The 21,331-nt window shown below is 44.4% G+C and overlaps 1 protein-coding gene and 1 pseudogene across 1 annotated transcript in view; both read right to left on the minus strand.

The window, feature by feature from the left end:
* TSPAN14 (tetraspanin 14) overlaps positions 1–21,331 on the minus strand; it is an 86,616-nt gene that overhangs the window by 18,301 nt on the left and 46,984 nt on the right. Inside the window, exons 2-3 of the mRNA XM_083146315.1 lie at positions 3,291–3,390; positions 316–366 (exon numbers count right to left, since the gene is read on the minus strand). Coding sequence (XP_083002441.1) covers positions 316–366; positions 3,291–3,371 — 132 coding nt within the window. The 5' untranslated portion in view covers positions 3,372–3,390. The remainder of the gene's footprint in view (positions 1–315; positions 367–3,290; positions 3,391–21,331) is intronic.
* LOC146012752 (U2 spliceosomal RNA) lies at positions 11,830–11,965 on the minus strand (annotated as a pseudogene).

The following is a 21,331-nucleotide window of genomic DNA, read 5'->3' on the forward strand; positions in this document are numbered from 1 at the left end:
TGACAAGAAAGAACTTTCAAGTCAATACATTATAATTGCAAGCATGGACATTGTAATTAAACCACATTTTGGGGCAGATGCATGAAGCCTGGTAAAGTGATAAAGTAAAGGATAAAAATGCACCAGCCAATCAACTGTGTTTGAAAAATTGCAGTTCGCACTTGATTTGCTGGTGCGTTATCACCTTCCACTTTACCATGCATGCTTAATACAGCTGCCTCTACAGTATATTCCTCAACACCAAAATAACAAGCATGTCAGTGCTTTTTGGCTTTTTATTGTTCACATATGAGGCATACGTAGCTCAGTACTTACTTTTTCACTCCATGCCCACAGGCCAATCCCCAAAAGTACCATGCCAGATAACTAAGGAGAAAACAAAAATATAGCTCAGATACAGTTACAAAACGGGTAATTAATGCCTCGCTCCAGAAATCTGTCAAAGGCACAGACTGTAGATATAATTAGGATTATCCATCCAACATATCACACACATGAATCACTTGTTCAATGCTGCACACACCATAACCACTCACCATGGTCTGCTATGGAGGGCAGCAGTGAGTAGGAGATATTGGGGCCGATGTATTAACCCCTTCAGTGGTGGGTTTTTTACCACTGTAACCAGAGGCGTAGGGAGGGCAGAGCACAAGCTCCGGACGCAGAAAGGTCATAAGGCGCCGGAGCCGCGAATCGCAATGGCATCCCTGCCCTCCCTGCGTGCCATCAGCCCTAAGTACCCGCTGCCGGAGAGAACCTGCTGCCGCTCTGTGCTGGCGGCAGCAGCAGGGAGAGAGGCAGTGGCGTCAATATGGAGGGTGCAGCCTTTTAATCTATTTAAATGATGCTGCATGGGTAGCATTGTCGGCGGCGCTGTTCCGCCTCCCCCTTCCCAGTCAGCGCGGCAGTGTTTCATTAGTGTTAGTTGTACGGCTGATCCAGCCTCCTTGCCTGTCCCCTCCCCCCTCTCAGATGCTGCCGGCCGGGGCTCGATGTCACTATCTAGGTGACCAGCCCCGGCGTGAATCACTGCCGCTGCGAGGTGAGCCCAGCGCTGACCCAGCCTGCAGGAGAGATGGCAAAGCTGGGACCCAGCATCGACCAAAGAAGCACCCAGCGCCGACCAGGACATATACAGCAACACTCCTGCTTGCTTAAGGGTGAGGGGATGAGGGGGAGGGACACACAAAACTACACAGCATGTACTCCGCTGGTAGAGGAGAGAGGATGAGAATAGGAGGAATAAAGGGCACTATCCCTGTTTCTCCCCCCTCTATCTAACTTCTCTCTCTCTCTGCCAGCCTGCCTGCCTCTCTCTCTCACCCCCTCCCCTCCATCTATCCTCTTTATCTCTCTCTCCTGCACTCTCTCCCCCTCCATCTAACCTCTACCTCTCTCTCTCACCCCCTTCTGCTCCATCTAACACCTGCTTCTCACTCACTCTTCATCTAACCTCTTTCTCTCTCTGCTGCAATCTCTCCATTTTCCTCTCACCCCTCCCCCTCCATCTAACTTCTCTTAGAAGGAGGGGGGGGCAGCCATCTGAGAGCTGCCACCCCCCCCCGGCGCGTTAAAACATGCCCTTGCTCCTGGCACCTAGCTACACCGCTGACTAACTCCCGGTGACGTTACAAGGTCACGCCACACACAGCTGGAGGAAGGAGGCAGGGCCGGGCAGCAAGAACTGGACAGCTGCTGAAGCTTAGTGCAGTGCTGATCTCAGCGCTCAGCTCAGCGGGGATGCCCGCAGGAGGGAGCACAGGCAGCAGCACTCCCAAGAATTTTCCTGGTTTGCCATTCTGCGCACTGGAGCATAACCTGAAAAATTCTCGGGAGTGCCAGTGAATGGGTTAAGCCTCAGGTCTAGATAAAGTGGAGATAAAGTGAAAGGAGATAAAGCACCAGCCAATCAAATCCCAACTGTCATTTTCAAAAATGTAATTTAATTGGCTGGTGATTCAACTCCTTTCACTTTATCTCCAGTTTATCTCTTCTCCAGGCTTAATACATCTGCCCCATTGCCCCTACTTTCCAGCATGAATGCGAAAAGTGGTCCTCAACTCATGAATGGGTAGGCCGGACAGGGGGAGGGGGGGGGGGGGTACTGCATGCCATCTTACAGCACAGCTAAATCACTGTACAATAGTGATGATAACAAAGTATGTGTCCTTTTTGGGTATTTTTAATGTAGCTCAGGGTGTGCCAATATTAAATTATTTAGAGTATCCTGAGTCATATATCCCTCATAGAACGCACAGAGCAGGCAAAAACATCTGCCCCAAACAGTACCACTAGCTAGCTAAGTTATCATGGATTTTGACCCATATATCCTTATCGGCAATACTGACAATGCATAAGCTTTTCTTCAGTAAGGAAGTAACTTTGTGTCATTTAGCAAGAAATCATGTACAAATTGTTTTCCAATATGTGTACATGAGGAAAGATTGCAACAGCTAGCACTCGGTTTGCATGTGTTCTTTTGGCAGTGCATCCTTAAGCCATTCAGCGTACACTCATCTATGACCTATAGGGTTACAGGAAGTCATGCAAAATTTTAACCAAACGACATAGCAGCAAACTTGAGCTACACCTAACTGGAAATGCCTGCTACTTTATTTGAATAAATGTGATGTACAGCACAAATGTACAGTAGTACAACAGATGTATTGCTCAGATAGAGATGTGTGTATGACAGGGGTGGGCAATAAGCGCCCCCCCCCCCCCAGCACTTGAGGAACTACACATCCCAGCATGCCTTGTCTTATATTTACTATATGACCATGCTGAAACTGATGCAATGCATGCTGGGATGTGTAGTTCATCAACAGCTGGAGGGCCGTTATTGCCCACCCCTGGTGTATGAGCTTCTGTCTGTGACAGTCTGTTGCAAGTCAAGATCATCAACTGGCCGACTGCAAATGTTCTATATGTATGAAGGTAACATTATATTAGTTATTAATAAACTCATTCTTAATGGGTCTTAATTTAAATTTGCTTTATGTCCCAACCAGTAATTAAAGATGAAGAAAAATTAAATCCTCCATCATGTACTTTAACCATGGTAACGTGTGTGAAGAAGAAAAAAGACAATTCTTTAGAAGATACTGCTCAATTTGGCCCACCTGAGCAAACACTAAGCCAAAAAAAACAAACACAAAAAATAGGTTTCACTGAACCGGTGTGTTTTCGGAGATCTTGTGCTTTTTAATTGGGAAATCCTAATTGGATTGCACAATAAAAAAAAACATTGTTAAAACACTGGTCTAATGACATTTCATTGGAAAACTCACCCAGAATATAATGTTGTAGCTGAACAGAAGGTACTTGTAGCAGCAGCTAACCTCCGCTGTACTATACCGATAGTAGTGCATCTTGTAACCGGATGGGCGCCTGAAATAGAAAAAAAAAACAAAAAACGGAGTATTAACATTACCCAGATATCACGTATCAAACACAGGGTGCTAAATGTAAGTTGCCAGAAGTTTAGGATTTTGTGCAGGACTGCCCGTTTTTTTACAAGACAAAACCACATTGGTAAAAGATTGCTGCTTTAAAAAACAGACAGACCTGTGCAAATTACAAAACCTCTGGAAACTCTGATGCTATTAAATTTAGCCAAGGATGTGAATTTCTAAACATGGATTTTGGCTACAAAATTTGTATTCTCTTTTTATAAAGATTTGTACAAATACATACAAACACAAATCAGCTAACCAAAGCATGCATTTGCACAAAACATATACACAGTGCTATTTTTGTAGGAAAATAGGTTCAGGAACAGTGGGCGGGGTAGAAGTGGGTGGAGCTACCAAAGGCTTGACAAAGGCAATCTTGCCGAAAAGCATTGGTCACCGAAGACACCATCCCCAGGGGCCAAGTACCAAGAGTCTCCCGCACAACAAAAGAACATAGCAGCACCAGTCCATGTGACGACATGAAGCTGGGGAGCAAGCTATTTCAAGAGCATACACCTGACCTTGCGAACCCGGAAGTGCCACTGCTTGAAACAAGCGGCGGGAGCCAGTGTGGGTATGCTGTACTATCATCTACCGGGTGACAGCGGGGAGGGATGCCCAGTGTCGCCATACCCTTCGTGAGGGGGTTTAAACCTCCATGTCCAATATCCATCATAGCACTAGACACATAGGGTTTATGATATGAACGATAATTGTATCGTTCATACAGTCCAGTCTATACACTCAATATCATAAGTGATGTGTGCTCCCACGGGTCATAACGATATCTACAGTGTGTGCGCGCATTAGATCATTCGTTAATGCTCAGATATCGGTGGTGGGGCGAATAGTCTAGCGTGTGCACCTTTGGATTACATTTTTACATACTCATGAAAAAAGTCTGCCGGACTAAAAAATTCAATGAACTGTGACAAAGTTGTACGTCTATTCTTCTTAAGAGTCCTGTGAGTGCCGCCTGTTCGCTGCAAATGAGAGTTCTTTTGTTTAAGTCTTTAAGTGCCAATGTCGCTGTGAGAGATGTGCAATATATCAGAAAAGAATGCCAGGGCTGTAGTCAAGGAATAGAAATCACTTTAGTTATTGCCAGCAAATGATCTTAAGTCAATTAATTTAAGTTTAGTTAAATATTGTGTCCAAACAAAAACAGTCGCTGTGAGTGAGGCTGGCATTTTTAGCATATATTTTGCAAATCTCTCAAAGCAAACATGCAACTGGTGTGGATTATTAGATAATAGAGCAGAGAGGGGAGCGAATCCCGCACAGAGTCTACCCCCACTTCAAGTTCCGTTCCAGAGTGAGCGGACAATTGTTGTGGAGGGTGTGGCCTGAGTAGCCAAAAGCAACAATGTTGAACTGAAGCCCACAGAGGGGTCAATGTTCAGGTTGGTGGTGCTCCCATGAGTCCGGGTATAATAGAACAAATGGTTTGGAGAGAAAGAGGACTCTTGTTTTGGGGCACTCTTAACAGTATGGATTACTTAGTAAATTTAAAATATACCTTTTAATAGGATTATATTAAAATATATAACAAGGGTCAACAAACAAACATATATAAATAAATGATGAGAATTGTACTACGATGTGTTTCTAATCCCCTGCTAATATTGAGGGCTATGATTTAATAATTTCATTCCCTTTATCAGCTAGGAGAAAAACTACAGAGGAAATATTTCTCTAATTCACAGAGCTTTTGATACAATGCATCAAAGAAACAATATATATTCACAGGTTTACACCTCTCTTTGCTACTTTCAATACATGAAACAGTACCTCTGCCTGGGTTTCTAGATAGCGACTTTGTAGCTGTACATATTACTTGAGCAGCAACTCATTACACACATATACCTCCTATAACAATTTCTAGAAGGGCAGATTGGGGCTAAACAAAAAGATTTCAATAACACAAGATTTTGTTATAGTAGTAGTACGTTTATTTATAAGGCGCCGCAAAGTGTCCGCAGCGCCGTACATAGCAAACAAAAAACAAATTACAAGGTAACGTACAGGGTGTGTTGAAAAATACAGTATGAATAGGGGTATAGCTGGTAGAACTAAAATCAGCATCAGTTCAGAAGTAGGTGTCAAAATTGTCGAGGAGACTGAAGATGAAGTAGAGGAAGGGAAGAACAGGGCAGGAGCACTGGTGAGTTAAAGAGGTAGGGTGAGTACGTGAGGAAGGAGGACCCTACTCATAAGAGTTAACATACTAAAAATAGGTGGGTGGACGAACGAAAAACAATAGGATAAGTAGGAACGGAGGGGAACGGAGGCAGGATAGCAGTGCTTTCAGCCTAAAGATGGACTAAAAAGCTGGTTCAAGTGTTACTCATGGTCGTATACAGATTTCAGCAAACAGCAATAGCCGAATATACAAGAAGGGGGGGAATAAATGTCCAGGTGACTGTTGGCTGGACTGCACATCCAAGCCTTGAACAAGTGCCTACCTCTCGCCTGTCGGCCAGGTTATATTGTATATCAGGGTGGTGATATGATATGCCTCAATATTTGTCCCCTAGATATTCTGAAGTCTTGCAGAATGCTGCAGTGGACTTAAGATGAAAGATATCTTGTGTATCTTGGTGTATTAAGGTCGGAAAAGTATTGTGTAGCCACACTTCTGCTGTTAGTTTTTCCAGGGCTTGTGGGACCTGTTGCTCTAAAGCATTGCAGGACAGCCACAATGTCCGTACCGGCTGATGAGAAAGTGTGGGAGTTAGTCAAATTAGTACACAGTGTAAAACCTGTAATGTCTGTATGCAGGTAGATTGTATGAAACCTCACAATCTGTCAAATTGCATGGTGAGTATGAGAAGTAAGAAGAGCCTTAATGCCCTGTGCAATCAAACTTTTACCTTCTGCTTTCCCGGGGTCGTGACACAGTAGCGGACCCTCGGGATGAGAGAGGTATTAGTAGGTGCAGTCTGGCTGAAAGAAAAGAGAAGATCGGCGGCTTCTGTTCTCAGGTATCGATTGGGAAAAAATTGACGATCTGGGAAACAGATGACCAAGGAACAACATACCTTATTTTAATGCTGTCATTGCGTATGAATGCAAACACATTCTAACATTATGGTGGAGGCTTCAAACAATTAGGAATAATTGGGGATATACATATACCACACATGCACACACACACACACATATAAACGTAACGCACCTCACACATTGGACAGATACACACAACACATACACACACACATATATATACAAAAGCAGTACAACAAACACACAAAAAATAAATGCATCAAAGGTGTTAAATCTCAGGAGTGGATGTGGAATTCATCAATACACACAAGCTATTAAGTCTGGAGCAGTGAGTTTCAAACAACAACAACACACCTGATTTTGGAAATTAAAAAAACACCCAAGGTTTTCCCAGGCAAGGCCAGGCGAGTCAGCTAGTGACATAATATTTAGCAATGAACATACCATTCTACATTCCTAATACTGTGAGTTATTCATCAACATAGTTAAAAGTGCAAAAGTCCATAGCAATTAAAATGCCTTTGATTAGATGCGTTCCTTTGGCAACACATAAATCAATCCAGGGCAGACAAATATCTTGAGTACGAGTGAAGAGATGGCAATGCTAAGCAAAATCCCCCCCCAACTCACCCCTTCAAAAATCTAAACCATTATTGGCCAGTGGTTTGAATCATTGTTGATGAGGGGAGCATAATGTGACAGCATGAGGGTCAGTGCAAAATGAACATGGCAGCCAGGTATTCGCCTCGTGTCTCCCCAGGTATTGGGGTCTACTTACTAAGCCTTGGATGGAGCTTAATGCTGGGTACACACAACGCAAAGCATATTAAGCGTGACATTGTGGTGAGGGGAGGGGGCAGGATGGGGAAGCTGGAATTGTCAAGTTCATACACACTTGCCGGTGCCAACGATGACACAGTGGAGGGAGTGGCCATGCTATCTGCTCTTACGAGGACTTGTCGTCTTGCATGTACAGACAACATAGGAGTTTACAGATGTTGTGCGGGAGCACGCATTGCCAGTGACATACTGCATATACACTGGATTATATAACGGGTATGTCCTTCTGACCCACTGGAATCTGCAAAACTTTATCTTCTAGTGCAGGGGTCCTCAAACTATTTTGCTCTGGGACCCCATCAGACAATAAATATAATTACAGGACCCCAGTAATTTACTGCAGAATGGTCACCACACATGTGAGTTCAGCAGGCAGCACATTCATTTCAGCATTGTGGAGGCACAAAATGATGTGAGGATTATTAAGTCTCCTTGAATCACTGACTGAGATGAGAAAAGTCATGAGCCTGGTCAGCAGTATGGAGTCGCGTCCCTATGCTGAGAAGGTTGGGACCCACAGTGTGAGAACCGCTGTTCTAGTGTGTACACACCTCATCTAGATAAGCTACTAACCAACCAGCTCCTGTCATTATTCAAACTCAGCCTGTAACATGGCAGGGAGCTAATTGGCTGGTTGCTTATCATTATCACTTTTTGAAGCTTATACCCCTTTTACACCAAAAACCCTGGTCGGACCCTGGAGTTTCCAGGATCTGACCCTGCTTTATACCCCATTTACACAGCACTTCGACCTGGGTCGGACCAGGGTCTGCACCATTTACACTGAACCTGGGTCAGCCCTGTTATTTCTTCTAGATGTCATTAAAAATGGCCATCAACAGCTCATTTTGGGGCTACAACCCCTTTTTCAAGTATCTCAAACCCCCAGACAGTACAGTTTTACCCTCAGAGTATAATAACCAAGTCCCAGGCAGTATTACCTCTAGAGTATAATGCCCCAAGACAGGTCAGGACAACCTAAGGGCAGAAGCCATCAGGCAGTACAGTATAACCCCCAGACTATAAATACCCCAAGCCCCCCAGCAGGAGAGTGTGTGACAGGCATACACACATATATATATATACACACACATATATATATACATATATATACATATATATATATATATATATATATATATACATATACACACATATATATATATATATATATATATATATATATACATACACACATATATATATATACATACATACATATATACATATACACACACACACACACATATATATATACATATATATATATATATATATATACATATATATACATATATATATATATATATATATATATATATATATATATATATATACATACATACATACATACATACATATATATATATATATATATATATATATATATATATATGTATATAGTGGGTGACAATGAGCTTCCAGCTGCGTGCACTGGGTAGAATGGAGGGAGGTCATGTAGTGTTGGGGCTCCCCTCTCCTCTGCAGCTAGCGCCACACACAGAGCCAGTGACCCCTCCGGTCATGCCTGTGGCCAGCATAAGTCACATGAAGCCTGCTGACCCCCCGCACTACCTCTCCTCTCTCTCTGTCTGTCCCGGCTATTCTACCGAGGAGGGGAGAGGGCAGCGCTGGGAGTTGTAGTCTCCCCAGGCCTTCCATTTCTTATAGCAGCGGCACATACGATCCGGAGACTACAATTCCCAGCGGGCTGTGCGGCTACCGCGCACTCCGCACTTGTCTATGCTGCTGCCCTGGTGAAGGGGAAAACAAGAGGAGGAGGCTTCGGAGGGATATAGCTGCCAATGCAGCAGAGTGGCCGTGCATCAACAAATCAGCCAAGTTCCCATCCGCTGCTCAGGTACTACCTGCCTCATCCCGTGCTGCACCATTTACACTGGCCTCTACACGGGTCCTGACCGTGTTCTACCCAGGTCAGGACCTGGGTAGAGGACCCGTGTAAATGGACACCGATACACCCCATTTACACCGCCGATGATCCGGGTCTGACCCGCCGCTGACCCGGATTTTTCGGCGGTGTAAAAGGGGTATTAGTGTCTGTGGCCCAAAGACTGAATTACCCATACATAAGGGATCTTTAATGGCAGCTGTGTATGTGAACGGAATAGGGAGGGTATTCAATCTGGGGTCACGACTGTCTGGACATCCCAACAATTGTGACCCTGGCCCGTGCTCGGCCTGCTCAACTGATATTAGTCAGGCGGGATTCATTGTCCCACCTGCCAAATGACTAAAAGGGGGTGTGTCAGTGAGAAACGGCTGCAGATCGTCAAGAGATGGCCGTGATCTCAACAATTGACGGCCGTTCTCTGCAAAACTGGCCCGACTGCTTTTAAAGTCGGGTCCGTTCTGCTGCAATGCCTCATTGCTGTGGGGAAAGACAGCATCAAATAGGCACCCACCGCTATTTCCCCAGTCGAAAATAGCAGCAGGGGATTGAATACCCCTTAATGTAAGAAGATAATGCCCCATATCACAATCGTAGTAAAGTCATGGAATCTTTTAAGAACGAAACCATGAAAACTTACTAAAGCAGTCTCCTCAAAAACTGCCACCAAAACCCCAATTCAGAGTCAGTCTGTAATGTTTGTTAAAATTCAGACTATGGGTGGGTATTCAACTTTGCCGATATGCAGAAATATGGCAAAATTGCAGCCATTTAAAAGTGTGATATTTAACACCTACAGCAAGGTGTTTCTCCTATCTATGACATCTGTTTGGAGTGATAAGTCTAATTGTCCATCCAATTAGAATAATCAATCAACAGCATAGCTCATATAGCAAAATATAAGTCGTGCCCCAGATGATGGGCCAAATTCTATTTGTTTTTAAATAGATAACAGTGTCTCTGTCTCAATACAAACTGCAGCCATGACTGTTGCCAGGAACACAGCGGAAGGGGGCTTTGATCAGCAGAGCTCTAACAAATTCTCATTCTGCATGGCTATGCCCTGATTCAGTAGTGGATGCATCTGCATTTCATTTTTGCAGATCTTCGCATGCGCACACATCCCACTGCTCAAAGCCTTAATATGCGATAAATGTGACCACAGTCTAAGGGAGGATGGGGGCAGCGACCGAGTGTAACGCATGCATGTCCAAACAGTTTCTGAAGGGGGGCCCACTCCGGCTGTACAACCCATAAAATGGCCACCCTCTGGTGTGAGCGCATCACTGTGTAGAGAAGTGCTTGCATACTAGCGATTAAAATGCAAAATTTGGTGTTTACATTGCAGGGAGGCCTTGTCCTGTGTGGCTTCCTGCTACCTAGCTCCGGCAGTTTTAAGTTTGCTAAATTACAGTCAGTATACAAAAAATGGACAAAGGGAAGATAGAAACCACGGTTGTAGCTACAGCTGCTGTATAGGGAGGGTGTTTGAAGAAACTCAGGGAGCCCGAGGTGTGCTCCCACCACCACCAGTGCTGTGCCTAAACATGTGCAAAGGGGGCAGCCGTACGAACGTTTGGACCCTCTCCCAAAGGAGAAAGGCCCCATGGTTCCCCTAACCCCCCTCAACCATAAGGCCGTGGAAGGGAAAAAAGGGATCGGTGGGTCCTCTTCGCCGAAGCTCAGAGAGACCCGCGTTTCCTCCACCCCCGGAAGGGTTTTGGACGGTGGGTCCTCCGCACCCGAAGGTTTGGAGAGACCCACTTAGGCTTCCCTCCGCCTTGCGGCTCGGGGTTGCCCTCAAGGGGACCGGGACTCTCCCCAAAAGGTGAAGAGTCCCAGCCACGTTTGGGGAACGGAAGGCCCGTTAGGGACAGCCGCACTACCCAAATCAAAAAAACGTGACAAACTAACGAAAAACGTGATGTGCTCAAAAGTGCAAATCAAAGAAAGAAATAAAAAGAGGCCCTAGCCAGAAGGCCGGGGTGGGGGTGTAAAAAATTGTCCTACCCCATCCAAAAGGACGAGGTAAGGACGTGTAGCCTAACCTAGAGGGAAGTGCGCAGTGTGTGTGCCATTCAGTGCATGGTGCTGGACATCACCAGTGCAAATCAGGCACCCCCGAGTTTCCCCGGGGGCACAGTGCAGCCTCGGGCTCCAGGCAGCCGACCAATCAGCGTCCGACCAAGTTTTTCTCCGTCTCACCAGCAGGCATTTTCCAGCCCCCGGCATGGGAATGGGTACTCCACTGGGCTTTTCGAAAGACTCCCTTAGGGGCTGCACCCCCCTCGGAAGAGCAATCTACTCAGTCCCAGTGTTTCTCCGCTCCCAGGGTTAAGATACTAGGCTGAGCTTTTCGCTGTGCCCAGGATGGGGGCCAGCCCCAACCTGGACCAATCTACTCGGTCTCAGCTTTTCTCCGCTCCCTGGGAATGGATACTAGACTGAGCCTTTCGCTGCTCATCCTTCGGGGGCTACAAACCCCGTCAGGAGAGTCAAACTACTAGGCCCAGTGTTTCTCCCCCCCTCTTACCAGTGGATTTACGGAAACAACACCTCCTACCAAAGGCAGAGGTGAAGATACTCAGTGAGACTTTTCACTGCTCCCGGGAAAAAACAGAGGGGTCCCACACCCTCTGCCCATCAGAGCAGCTACTCAGTCCAACCTTTCTCTATTCTCTGCCAGAGGCCAGTCCATACCCACTGATAAGAACAGATACTACACTTGATCTTAGCCAAAAGGCCGAGAGGGTGTAAAGCTCCCAAAAGTAATAGCAAGAGAAAGAAAGATAATACAGCGCTTGGGTTTGACTGAATTAATCGACCATACCACTTAAAATACTAAATGTATATTTAATGAATAAAATAGACATACAGCAATATAGAAAAATAAAATTCACAAATGAATAAATGTACTGTAAAAAAGATATAAAATGAAATAGAGTACCAGCTAACATGGGTGTTCCACGGAGAGGGTTAAAGTTGTATCCATATGACCAATGAGTTTATAATTACCAGAGGAATGAATTGATATCTCCTGGTTGGAGATAAGATGGAAGGTCCCAGTGAATACCCAATAGAGGATCCAATGACACTTGAAAATGTACTTGATGCAGGTTCTGTGGTATATTAATACCTGGGCTTGTTACTGCAAAAGTGGTTGAATGGTTGGATCCGGTGATGGAATGTAAACTGATCCGGATGGAGTCTGGTTCTTTTCTCAGAGGTGCAAAACGTAAAGATGAAGATGGTAACTCCTCTCAAAGTGTGGGCTGGAACAGAATAAGATGGCTCAACGAATTTCGGCATGTTCACATGCCTTCATAAGGATCATTCCAGCTTACATTCCATCACCGGATCCAACCATTCAACCACTTATAATAACTCATTGGTCATATGGATACAACTTTAACCCTCTCCATGAAACACCCATGTTAGCTGGAACTCTATTTCATTTTATATATTTTTACAGTACCCTAATTTGTGAGAATTCTCTTTTTATTTATTATTTTTCTATATTGCTGTATGTCTATTTTATTCATTAAATATACATTTAGTATTTTAAGATGTATTGTCCATCAATTCAGTCAAACCCAAGCGCTGTAATATCTTTCTTTATCTTCACGCACTACCACTGCTTTTAAGTTGAACTACACTGGACACCAACCCTGTGGATCCATCTTAACCACCGTGCTATTGCGAGGAACACCTACGGGCCATAGGCCATCCTCCTTTCCTCCATCGGTGTTAGGTCGTAATTTTACTGTGCATTAACTGACTGTTCATGAGGATCCCTGTGGAGTCCTATCTATATTTAATATCCAGTGGAAAAATAGGAACAAAACAATTCACATCCCCAGTAACTGGTAATTATGTTGGTACCATACAATAATTTTTTTTTTCATTTCCCTACGCCTTTTGGGCCTGATTCCAGTTCACTTGCAAAAGCAATTTCTCTATCTAATGGACAAAATCATGTGCACTGCAGGTGGGGCAGATGTAATTTGCGCAGAGAGTTAGATTTGGGTGGGGTTTTTACTTGAAACTGATATCTATATTGCAGTGTAAAAATAAAGCAGTCAGTATTTACTCGGCACAGAAACAAAATAACTCACCCTAATCTAACTCTCTCTGCACATGTTACATCTGCCCCATCTGCAGTGTACATGGTTTTGTTCATTAGAGAGAGAATTTGCTTTTGCAAGTGAACCAGAATCAGGCCCTATATGTATTGTTTGTAAATCTATTGTAATTGTTTTATTAAATTGTGAAAGCACCTTTTTTGTTGACTCTCCACTTTACGATTGATTTCTAAGGGCAGCTACACCAATGTTGTTTTGATGCTGCGTTAGGCACTATGGCCGCTAGTCTCCCCCCTGTTGTGTTTGCATTGTATGGGTGTGCAATGTACAGATGGGTCATCTGTCATTCATATTGCTGTGTGTGATCGGATACGGTTCGTTTTATCGAATGACATTAGGTCGAATGTCATTTGGTCGACCCCACTAGGTCGAATGTGTAAAAAGGTCGACATGGGTTTATGTCGAACTTCCGACTATGTCGACTGCCATTAGGTCGACTGGGGTTAGGTCGAATTGCTCTTTTTGGGTTTTTTTTGGCCGAAATGTCAACAGTGTCGACATGGACACTGTTGACATAGTGAATCGGACCCTCGCATCGCTCGCTTCGCTCGCAATGCTTCGGGCACGGTGGCTCGCTTCGCTCGCCACAGCTTTAATAACCTCCTCCACGCCCTAGTGGATGGTAGGGCATGAACCACCGCCTGTCGGCACCAAAAAAAATCCAAAAAGAGCAATTCGACCTAACCCCAGTCGACCTAATGGCAGTCGACATAGTCGGAAGTTCGACATAAACCCATGTCGACCTTTTTACACATTCGACCTAGTGGGGTCGACCAAATGACATTCGACCTAATGTCATTCGATAAAACGACCGTATCCCTTGTGATCACCTCAGTCAATTGCCTGTGTGCAACACAGCTCTAATTGCAACTGCAAGCCCACTGCAGTTAAATACACACTGCCTCATGTGATTCCATGACTATTCCGGACCCCTAGTAACACAACACTCACAAGTCAGACTTATGACAAAAATAGGTAGTGGGAAGTGAAAAGGTCACTAGCGAAGCACAATGTTAAAAGATTATACTGAAATGAAGTTTCAGTTTACACTTGCGACAGACTGAACAAGGCAGCACATTTAAGTAATCATCATGATGAGACTGAACAATTGAATAAAACTACAAAGAAATGGGGCGATTTCAGGGAATTTTAACAGGGATCCCATTAGATTGCTTAGAAAAGGCCCCTACATCGCTCCATGTATGGGGGCGATAGCGATGTGCAGTGCAATTGCTGGGCAATTAAGCATGCTGGATAAACCTAGTTAATCACCGGTCATGGCCAGTGTTCTCACCGGAGAATACTGGACCTAACAGATCACTCCGCACACAGCACTGATACATCGTTGTGCAGTGCTGTGTGCTGAGTGATCTTGCTGGGGGATCCATATTGCTCAGATCGCTGACCACAAAAAAAAAAAAAAAAAATTAAAGACAGGTCGGCCATTGATTGGCTGAGAGTGCTCCTACCGCTGCGCGGTCACCCCAACCTCTGGCTTGCTAAACGTAGCCCGAACCCCACCACTGCCCGCCCTGCACATAGGTTTGTGGCAGCGGGCTTCCCTGCTGGCACACACCTAAGAATCGGACCCAATACATCATGGGTGCTAAAGAGTACCCGCTATGTAACGCTGATGGGTCCGGACCGATAGATTGAACCTGCAGCAGGGTTGGAAAGGATCGGGTGAAATCAGCCCAAATCAGATAAGTGTATGAGCACCTTAAGGCAAGGCTTGACAAAACCCGGGTGCCAGGTCGCCACGGCAACCAGATTCTGCTTACTGGCGACCAGATTTGCCAGACAAAGTCAGTGGTGGCTTTCGTTAATGCTGGGCAGAGCGGTGGACAAATCACCCAGTTCTGGCTGTATCAGATCTGGTCTGCCGCGCTGCTATTTTGAAACTCTGTGTCCTGACTGGGGCGCTGCTCACCTGAGTAATAAATGCGCTGTTGGGTGAATTAGGGAGAGAGGGGTTAGGATGCTGCTGCTGCTGGCCGGTGAATAAGGGAGGGAGGGGGGGGGGGGGGGTTAGGATACTGCTGCTTGCCGGTGAATGAGGGAGGGGTGTGGGGTGAGAGGTTAGGATGCTGCTGCTGGGTGAATGAGGGGGGGGGGGTTAGGATGCTGCTGCTGGGTGAATGAGGGGGGGGGGTTAGAATGCTGCTGCTGGGTGAACAAGAAAAAGGTGGGGGTTGTAAGGATGCTGCTGCTGGGTGAATGACGGAGAGGGGGGGTGTTAGGATGTTGCTGCTGGGTGAATGAGGGAGATGCGGGTTAGGATGCTGCTGAGTGTAAGAGGGGGGGTTGGATGTTGCTGCTGGGTGAATGAGGGAGTGGTGGGGTTTAGCATACTGGGTGAGGGTGCACATTTATGATGCTGCTGCTTGGTTAGGGGGGTACAGTTAGAAGGCTGCTGCTGGGTTGGGGGGGGGGGGGGGGGGGCAGACACAAGAGGCTGCACACCTGATGTTTGGTATGACATGTAATGGGCATTACTGCGAGTGGTGTATGTAATGGGCATTATGGCGTGTGGTATAATATGTAATGTGTGTGTGACATGTGTAATAGGCATTGCGGTTTACATTTTTGGTGTGCGCCTTCAGTGTGCACTGGCCCTATTTTTAGTTTGTCTGGCTCCTAAACTTTCATCCTGGCTACTAGATTTAAACAAATTTGTCGAGCTCTGCCTTAAGGGGTCCGGTGTATACATTTTTGTACAAAACTTTGTATACGTAATAATACCAGTTACAGTACAAGGGCCTGACTCAGGCTGGATAGTATATGCTCAGCTGTTAACAGCAGCTTAGCATATGTGATCCTTAGCAATGCAAATACAGCAGTAGGCAGTACCACCGCCTGCCTGCATGCAATCACAGTTCTAGATGAACATTGCGACCAACAATCACAATGATCATCTGCAACTACAGTCTGAGTAAGTCTCAGAGGACATTTTGAGGCAAAGAAAACTGCATAGACGATGCAATTTTTGGCCTCGCCACGCCGGGGAAAATGTGGCAACACACTCCAGGTTTCCCGAATGCCACCATCTGTCAATCAGGTAGAGACATTTCCATTTCTGAGATGCGAGGCAGCACATGCCGTAATGCACGGACACATAAGTGCTTCAGCCTGAATAAGTCCCAAGTCTGGCGAGCAAACAAAATAATGGAAATCAAAATGGAACCTCATAATAAATTAAAGAAACCTAACTATAGTATAGGAAACAAAAAATCTGTCTTTTGGAAAAATAATAATAAAGATAATTATAGAACTTGGATAATAACAAATCTATTTTTAAATACGTGTTTTCTTTAAGAACAGGAAACTTTGGAAAATGCATTCTTCCCTTATTTAGTAGGGAGTATTTTTATATGTATATATTGTCTCAGCAATAGAAAACAAGCTCCAAGCACAACACTGGCATAACCAACATTGTGGGTATAGAGTAGCAATGTTCTATTACGGAGACCTACCTGCTTTTATATGGACATCACTAAGCTTTAACCCCTACACCATGGTTGCCTCAAACTAAATTGTTATTATTGGAGTGGAGCTAATGATATGTGTATATACAGGGCCCAATTCAGACGTGATGGCTTAGCTGTGAGTGTTCGGAGCCCAGCGATCAGGTTATCGCTGCCCCACACTATTGAAAACCCGATCATGTGCACGCATGCAAATGTATTTGCAGCCGTGCACACAGGAAGAAATCCATTTGTAGTCACTTTTCATCTAAAAGATTACCTCCCTGTTCGCTAGCACCAAGTAAGTCTAGAATACTCAGCATTGAGAAGGCCGTCGGGAGAAGGAAGCTGCCGATGACGTCAGTGGTCCTCCCTCCAATGGCCGTATAATACCTGCACTTCCTGAGGCACTCAGATAATGCCGAGTTACTGCCCCCAAACGGTCACAGGGTGCCAATCACAGTGCGTAGGGAAAGGGAAGGCTAGCCTTGCTCTGCTCGTACAAGGAGGTCATGCATGCGCACAGTGTACCATGCATCCAATAACTGGTCGTGCTGCGAGTTCGCCCATAGCACAGAGACTGATGTGAGCTGGAGTTGCACCTCTTTGCGTGCAACATGTTCACCAAGTAGATAAATATATTTCCATTTTTCCTCTGCATTATAGATTTCAGAAGTATATGGGAAGAGGGAACATTCACAGCAAATGCCAAATGCAATTTGGGCCAAATTTAATAGCCTGTGGGTTTATAGATTTAGATACAAGAAGTAAACAAGTCTGGTTTTGCTTTAGAAAAAATGGTGCTTTAATCTTGTGGTTCTATCTCCGAAACCATTGTACTTCCCAAAGCCCACAAGCTTACACACAGTTTCAAACACTGAACTAGAGTTAGCATAGACATAAAACGGATGAAGTTGGTCTATGTATATGAATGAGGTACAAACATTTTAGGACTATCTATGAATGATATAATGGGTCTTATTCAGACACCTAGGGGTAAATTTACTGGGATGAGAGAGTGTTCCAAACTGACTATTCTTAGTGAATATGATCAGTGCTACTGCATCGGTGGTTCTGAACACTCTGCCATCCTTGCACAATAGCTTGTGCCATCAGACCTGCAATGTCAATTTTCCTAAATACAGCCACTATGGCTCATCATTTGGGAGCACAGCCGCATTTATTGACAGACCTATATATCACACACACTTTTATTTGCGAACACTTCAGTTTATCTTCCAGTGACCGCTGAGCAAATTGCACAATTGGGTACTGCAAGCGACTCCATACGTTAAGCGATCACAGCAAACACCTCAGAAATAGAAAGTGATGCAGCGGTTTCCTGAGATCTTTGTGCATGCGGAGTAGAATATAATCAACCCTGTGGCCTAAAGTGTTAAAGTCGAGTTGCACACACGCCATTTTAGGATAGTATGGTCACCATCTTGGTTCGCAGAGTTGCGCAAATAAAGTATTATACCCGAGTCTGTGTAGCAAAGTGGACCATAAGCGCAACCATACTAATACACATAAATTCATAATACCATACTTACACGAAATAAAATATAGTTAATTTAAGGTTTAGTGCACCACACATGGGTTAATCAGCAATACACAATTATGTCTGTATAATGTTTAGTATCGTTATGTTCCGTTTCTCATGCGCAGCACTCCGGCCATAGCGAAAACTTCGCAACCCATAAGGTCTGATAATTACGGAAAAAATCCATAATCTATGTACTATTTCTGTTAGAGCTGTGCAAGACAAAGGAATCAAGTTATAACCGGTTCTTGTTGCTTTTTACGACCCCAACGACAATGCCAACACACAAAGGATACCAAAGTACACTCCCCCTGCACCAATCCAAATCTTTGCTCCAATCATTGAGGACTGGACATTCGAACCCTTGACCAATTGCAACGGCCTTTGACCCCCCTTCTTGGACCCTATAAAATAGCTATCCCTGAGCTGGCTCGGTCACTTTGGCACTGCATCTATCCCTTCACCATTGACCGGGCTATAGTTCTATTTGAATATAGCGAGCTCCGACCGGACTGCGCTGCGCTCTTCCATGACGGTAACATTTGTATTCCTGTTTATGTAATGTGGCTGATTATATTCTGTATCTGTATCCGTTCCCCTGTTAGTTTAAAGTGTACTTAGTATTGTTAATTTAACTGTATCACGTGTTATACTGTGTTCTCTGTTTCTGTAAACCCCTGTTGTCCGCTAGGGACTAAAATACACTATTTGGAGAATCTATCTCCTCACTTTGTTATATCTTTGTCTCGTCTATTATTCGCATCTAGCGATAAGGTATATTACGGACATTTGTATTCCTGAAAGGTATTCGCAGTTTTAGGTACTACGTACTGCGAAGGGATACTCAATTACTGGTGTTGATCCAGCGTGTACAATACACGGAAAAGGTCCGCTACGCTTTGTTCGCACGTAGTTAGGTTAAAGGGTACACAAGTTACGGAATAATTACGTATACTGAGCATTTCACTTATTGTCCTTCTGGTTACATTAATATCAACATTAACAATAGCAATGTGTCCATCTCTGAATCAGATCCTATGGTCCCTTAAGAAACAGAAATTTTTACCTAAATTGGGCATTATAAAATTTCATGGAGATCGTATTCTATAAAAAATAATGTTCAAATGTCTTGCATGGAAAAAAGTTGCACACACACATAAAAGAAGAAGCAAACGACACAACCCTCACCCTTTTATTTACGCAAAAAAAAACCTTTAACGCTAGAGAATTTCTTTTGCCATAATTTCAAAAATAAATACAAGTTTACCATTACCCCCTCTCTCACCTCTCCTCAAAGGATGCCGTCAGCATACCAGTAGATTGGACGCCATCAATCACGAAACGGACGCTGGCATTCCCAACTAGTACCAGAATGCCAACATTTCGGAGGATGACAGCATCGGAATCCTGATTGCCAGCACCCTGAAAGGAAGTATGCGGGTAGCATTCACTATTGCCTCTGGAGGGGGTTACACTATGGGGCAAAGTTTAGGCAGCAGGGAGAAAGGGTTATTGGGGGGAGGGGCGGTTGGGGGGAGAGAAGCATACTTTTTGAACCCCTACTGGGATTCTCTCCATCAAGTTGGGGCTGTTGGTCTTCTGTTTGAATTCCCTCCGCAATGGGTGCCCATCTCATTTTCTACCCATTTACCATGATGGCATAACAAATACTAACATCTCCCTAGCTGTAAAGGCACCTGCCAGATTTACCAATGACTAGACAAATTCCAGCCACCAAAAATATCTAATTATGATAAAGCGGAAAGTAATAAGCCACCAATTAGCTCCTATCTGTCAATTTTCAAACCCAGCCTGTGACATGGCAGGTAGGAGCCGATTGGCTGGTGGTTTATCGCTCTCCATTTTATCACTTTTCAACCTTAGTGCACCTGGCCCTAAGACCACATGTGGAACATACACAATACACAGGAATTGCTTTGTTTTAAACAATCACTTCAAATCGTTGGGGTGACATTTCTTTTTATACACTATCAGGCACAAACCTGGAATTATGCCTCTCATATGGTACTGATAACGCATGAGCAGCACATGCCCTGTCTGTTATGGGTTATCAGCCAATCATTGAGCCCAAGATCAGCTACCGGTAGCCCAACTGGGTGCGGCACACTATTGGTGTTTGCAAACAAGCTTGTCTACCACTACATTCCTGAACATAAGGATGATAAGTAAACAACATTTATCTACTTTACATATTTTTGCTGAGTTTTTCAACAAACTTTTGTTCTAGGGGTGTCGTGGAATAAATGCTGATACTCTAGTGTGCCTGAAGTTTGGGCATCACTACACTAACCAATTCTTGGACCGAACGACACAATATTTGACAGGTTGGCTCAAGAATTGTATAATGTGCACCCAGCTTAAAAACGATGATCCTGGTAGCAGCCCTGCAAATCTGTTGATTGCAAAGCTACAATATGGCAAAAAGCTCAGTGTCTCCTACATACTTGCCTACTTTTGAAAACTAGTTTCAAGGAGATTATAGCTGGTAGTAGAATTTTGCACAGCGAGCCATTGAGGTGGCTTGTCATGCTCCACCCAAAGGGCGTGTCTAGTTCCATATATGGAGAGATTGGGAAAAGAGATTGTGAGCGTAGCACCTAGAAGTGTGGGTGTGCACTGCTACATCTGAAGGTGGGTACACACATACAGATTTTTCTGTCTGATCTATCTGGTGGGAACAAAAACCTGGAAATGTATGGGAGCAAATGACTATCAAAAAATTGTCCCAAACGCTTGAAAACAGACAGTGATCAGTCAGACAAATTGTTTAGATCATTCTGATATAACAAATGTATCAAAGCATTTTTTTTTCTGTTTTCCTGCATTTGGGTGGAAATTTTTGGATTATCATTTGTTCCCACCAGATAGATCAGACAGAAAAATCTGTACGTGTGTATGCACTTTGAGAGGAATCTTTTAAAATTACTTAGATCTAAATGTAGATGAGCCCC

The sequence above is a fragment of the Crinia signifera genome, chromosome 6 (assembly GCF_055691185.1).
Source record: "Crinia signifera chromosome 6, ASM5569118v1, whole genome shotgun sequence".
NCBI lineage: Eukaryota > Metazoa > Chordata > Amphibia > Anura > Myobatrachidae > Crinia > Crinia signifera.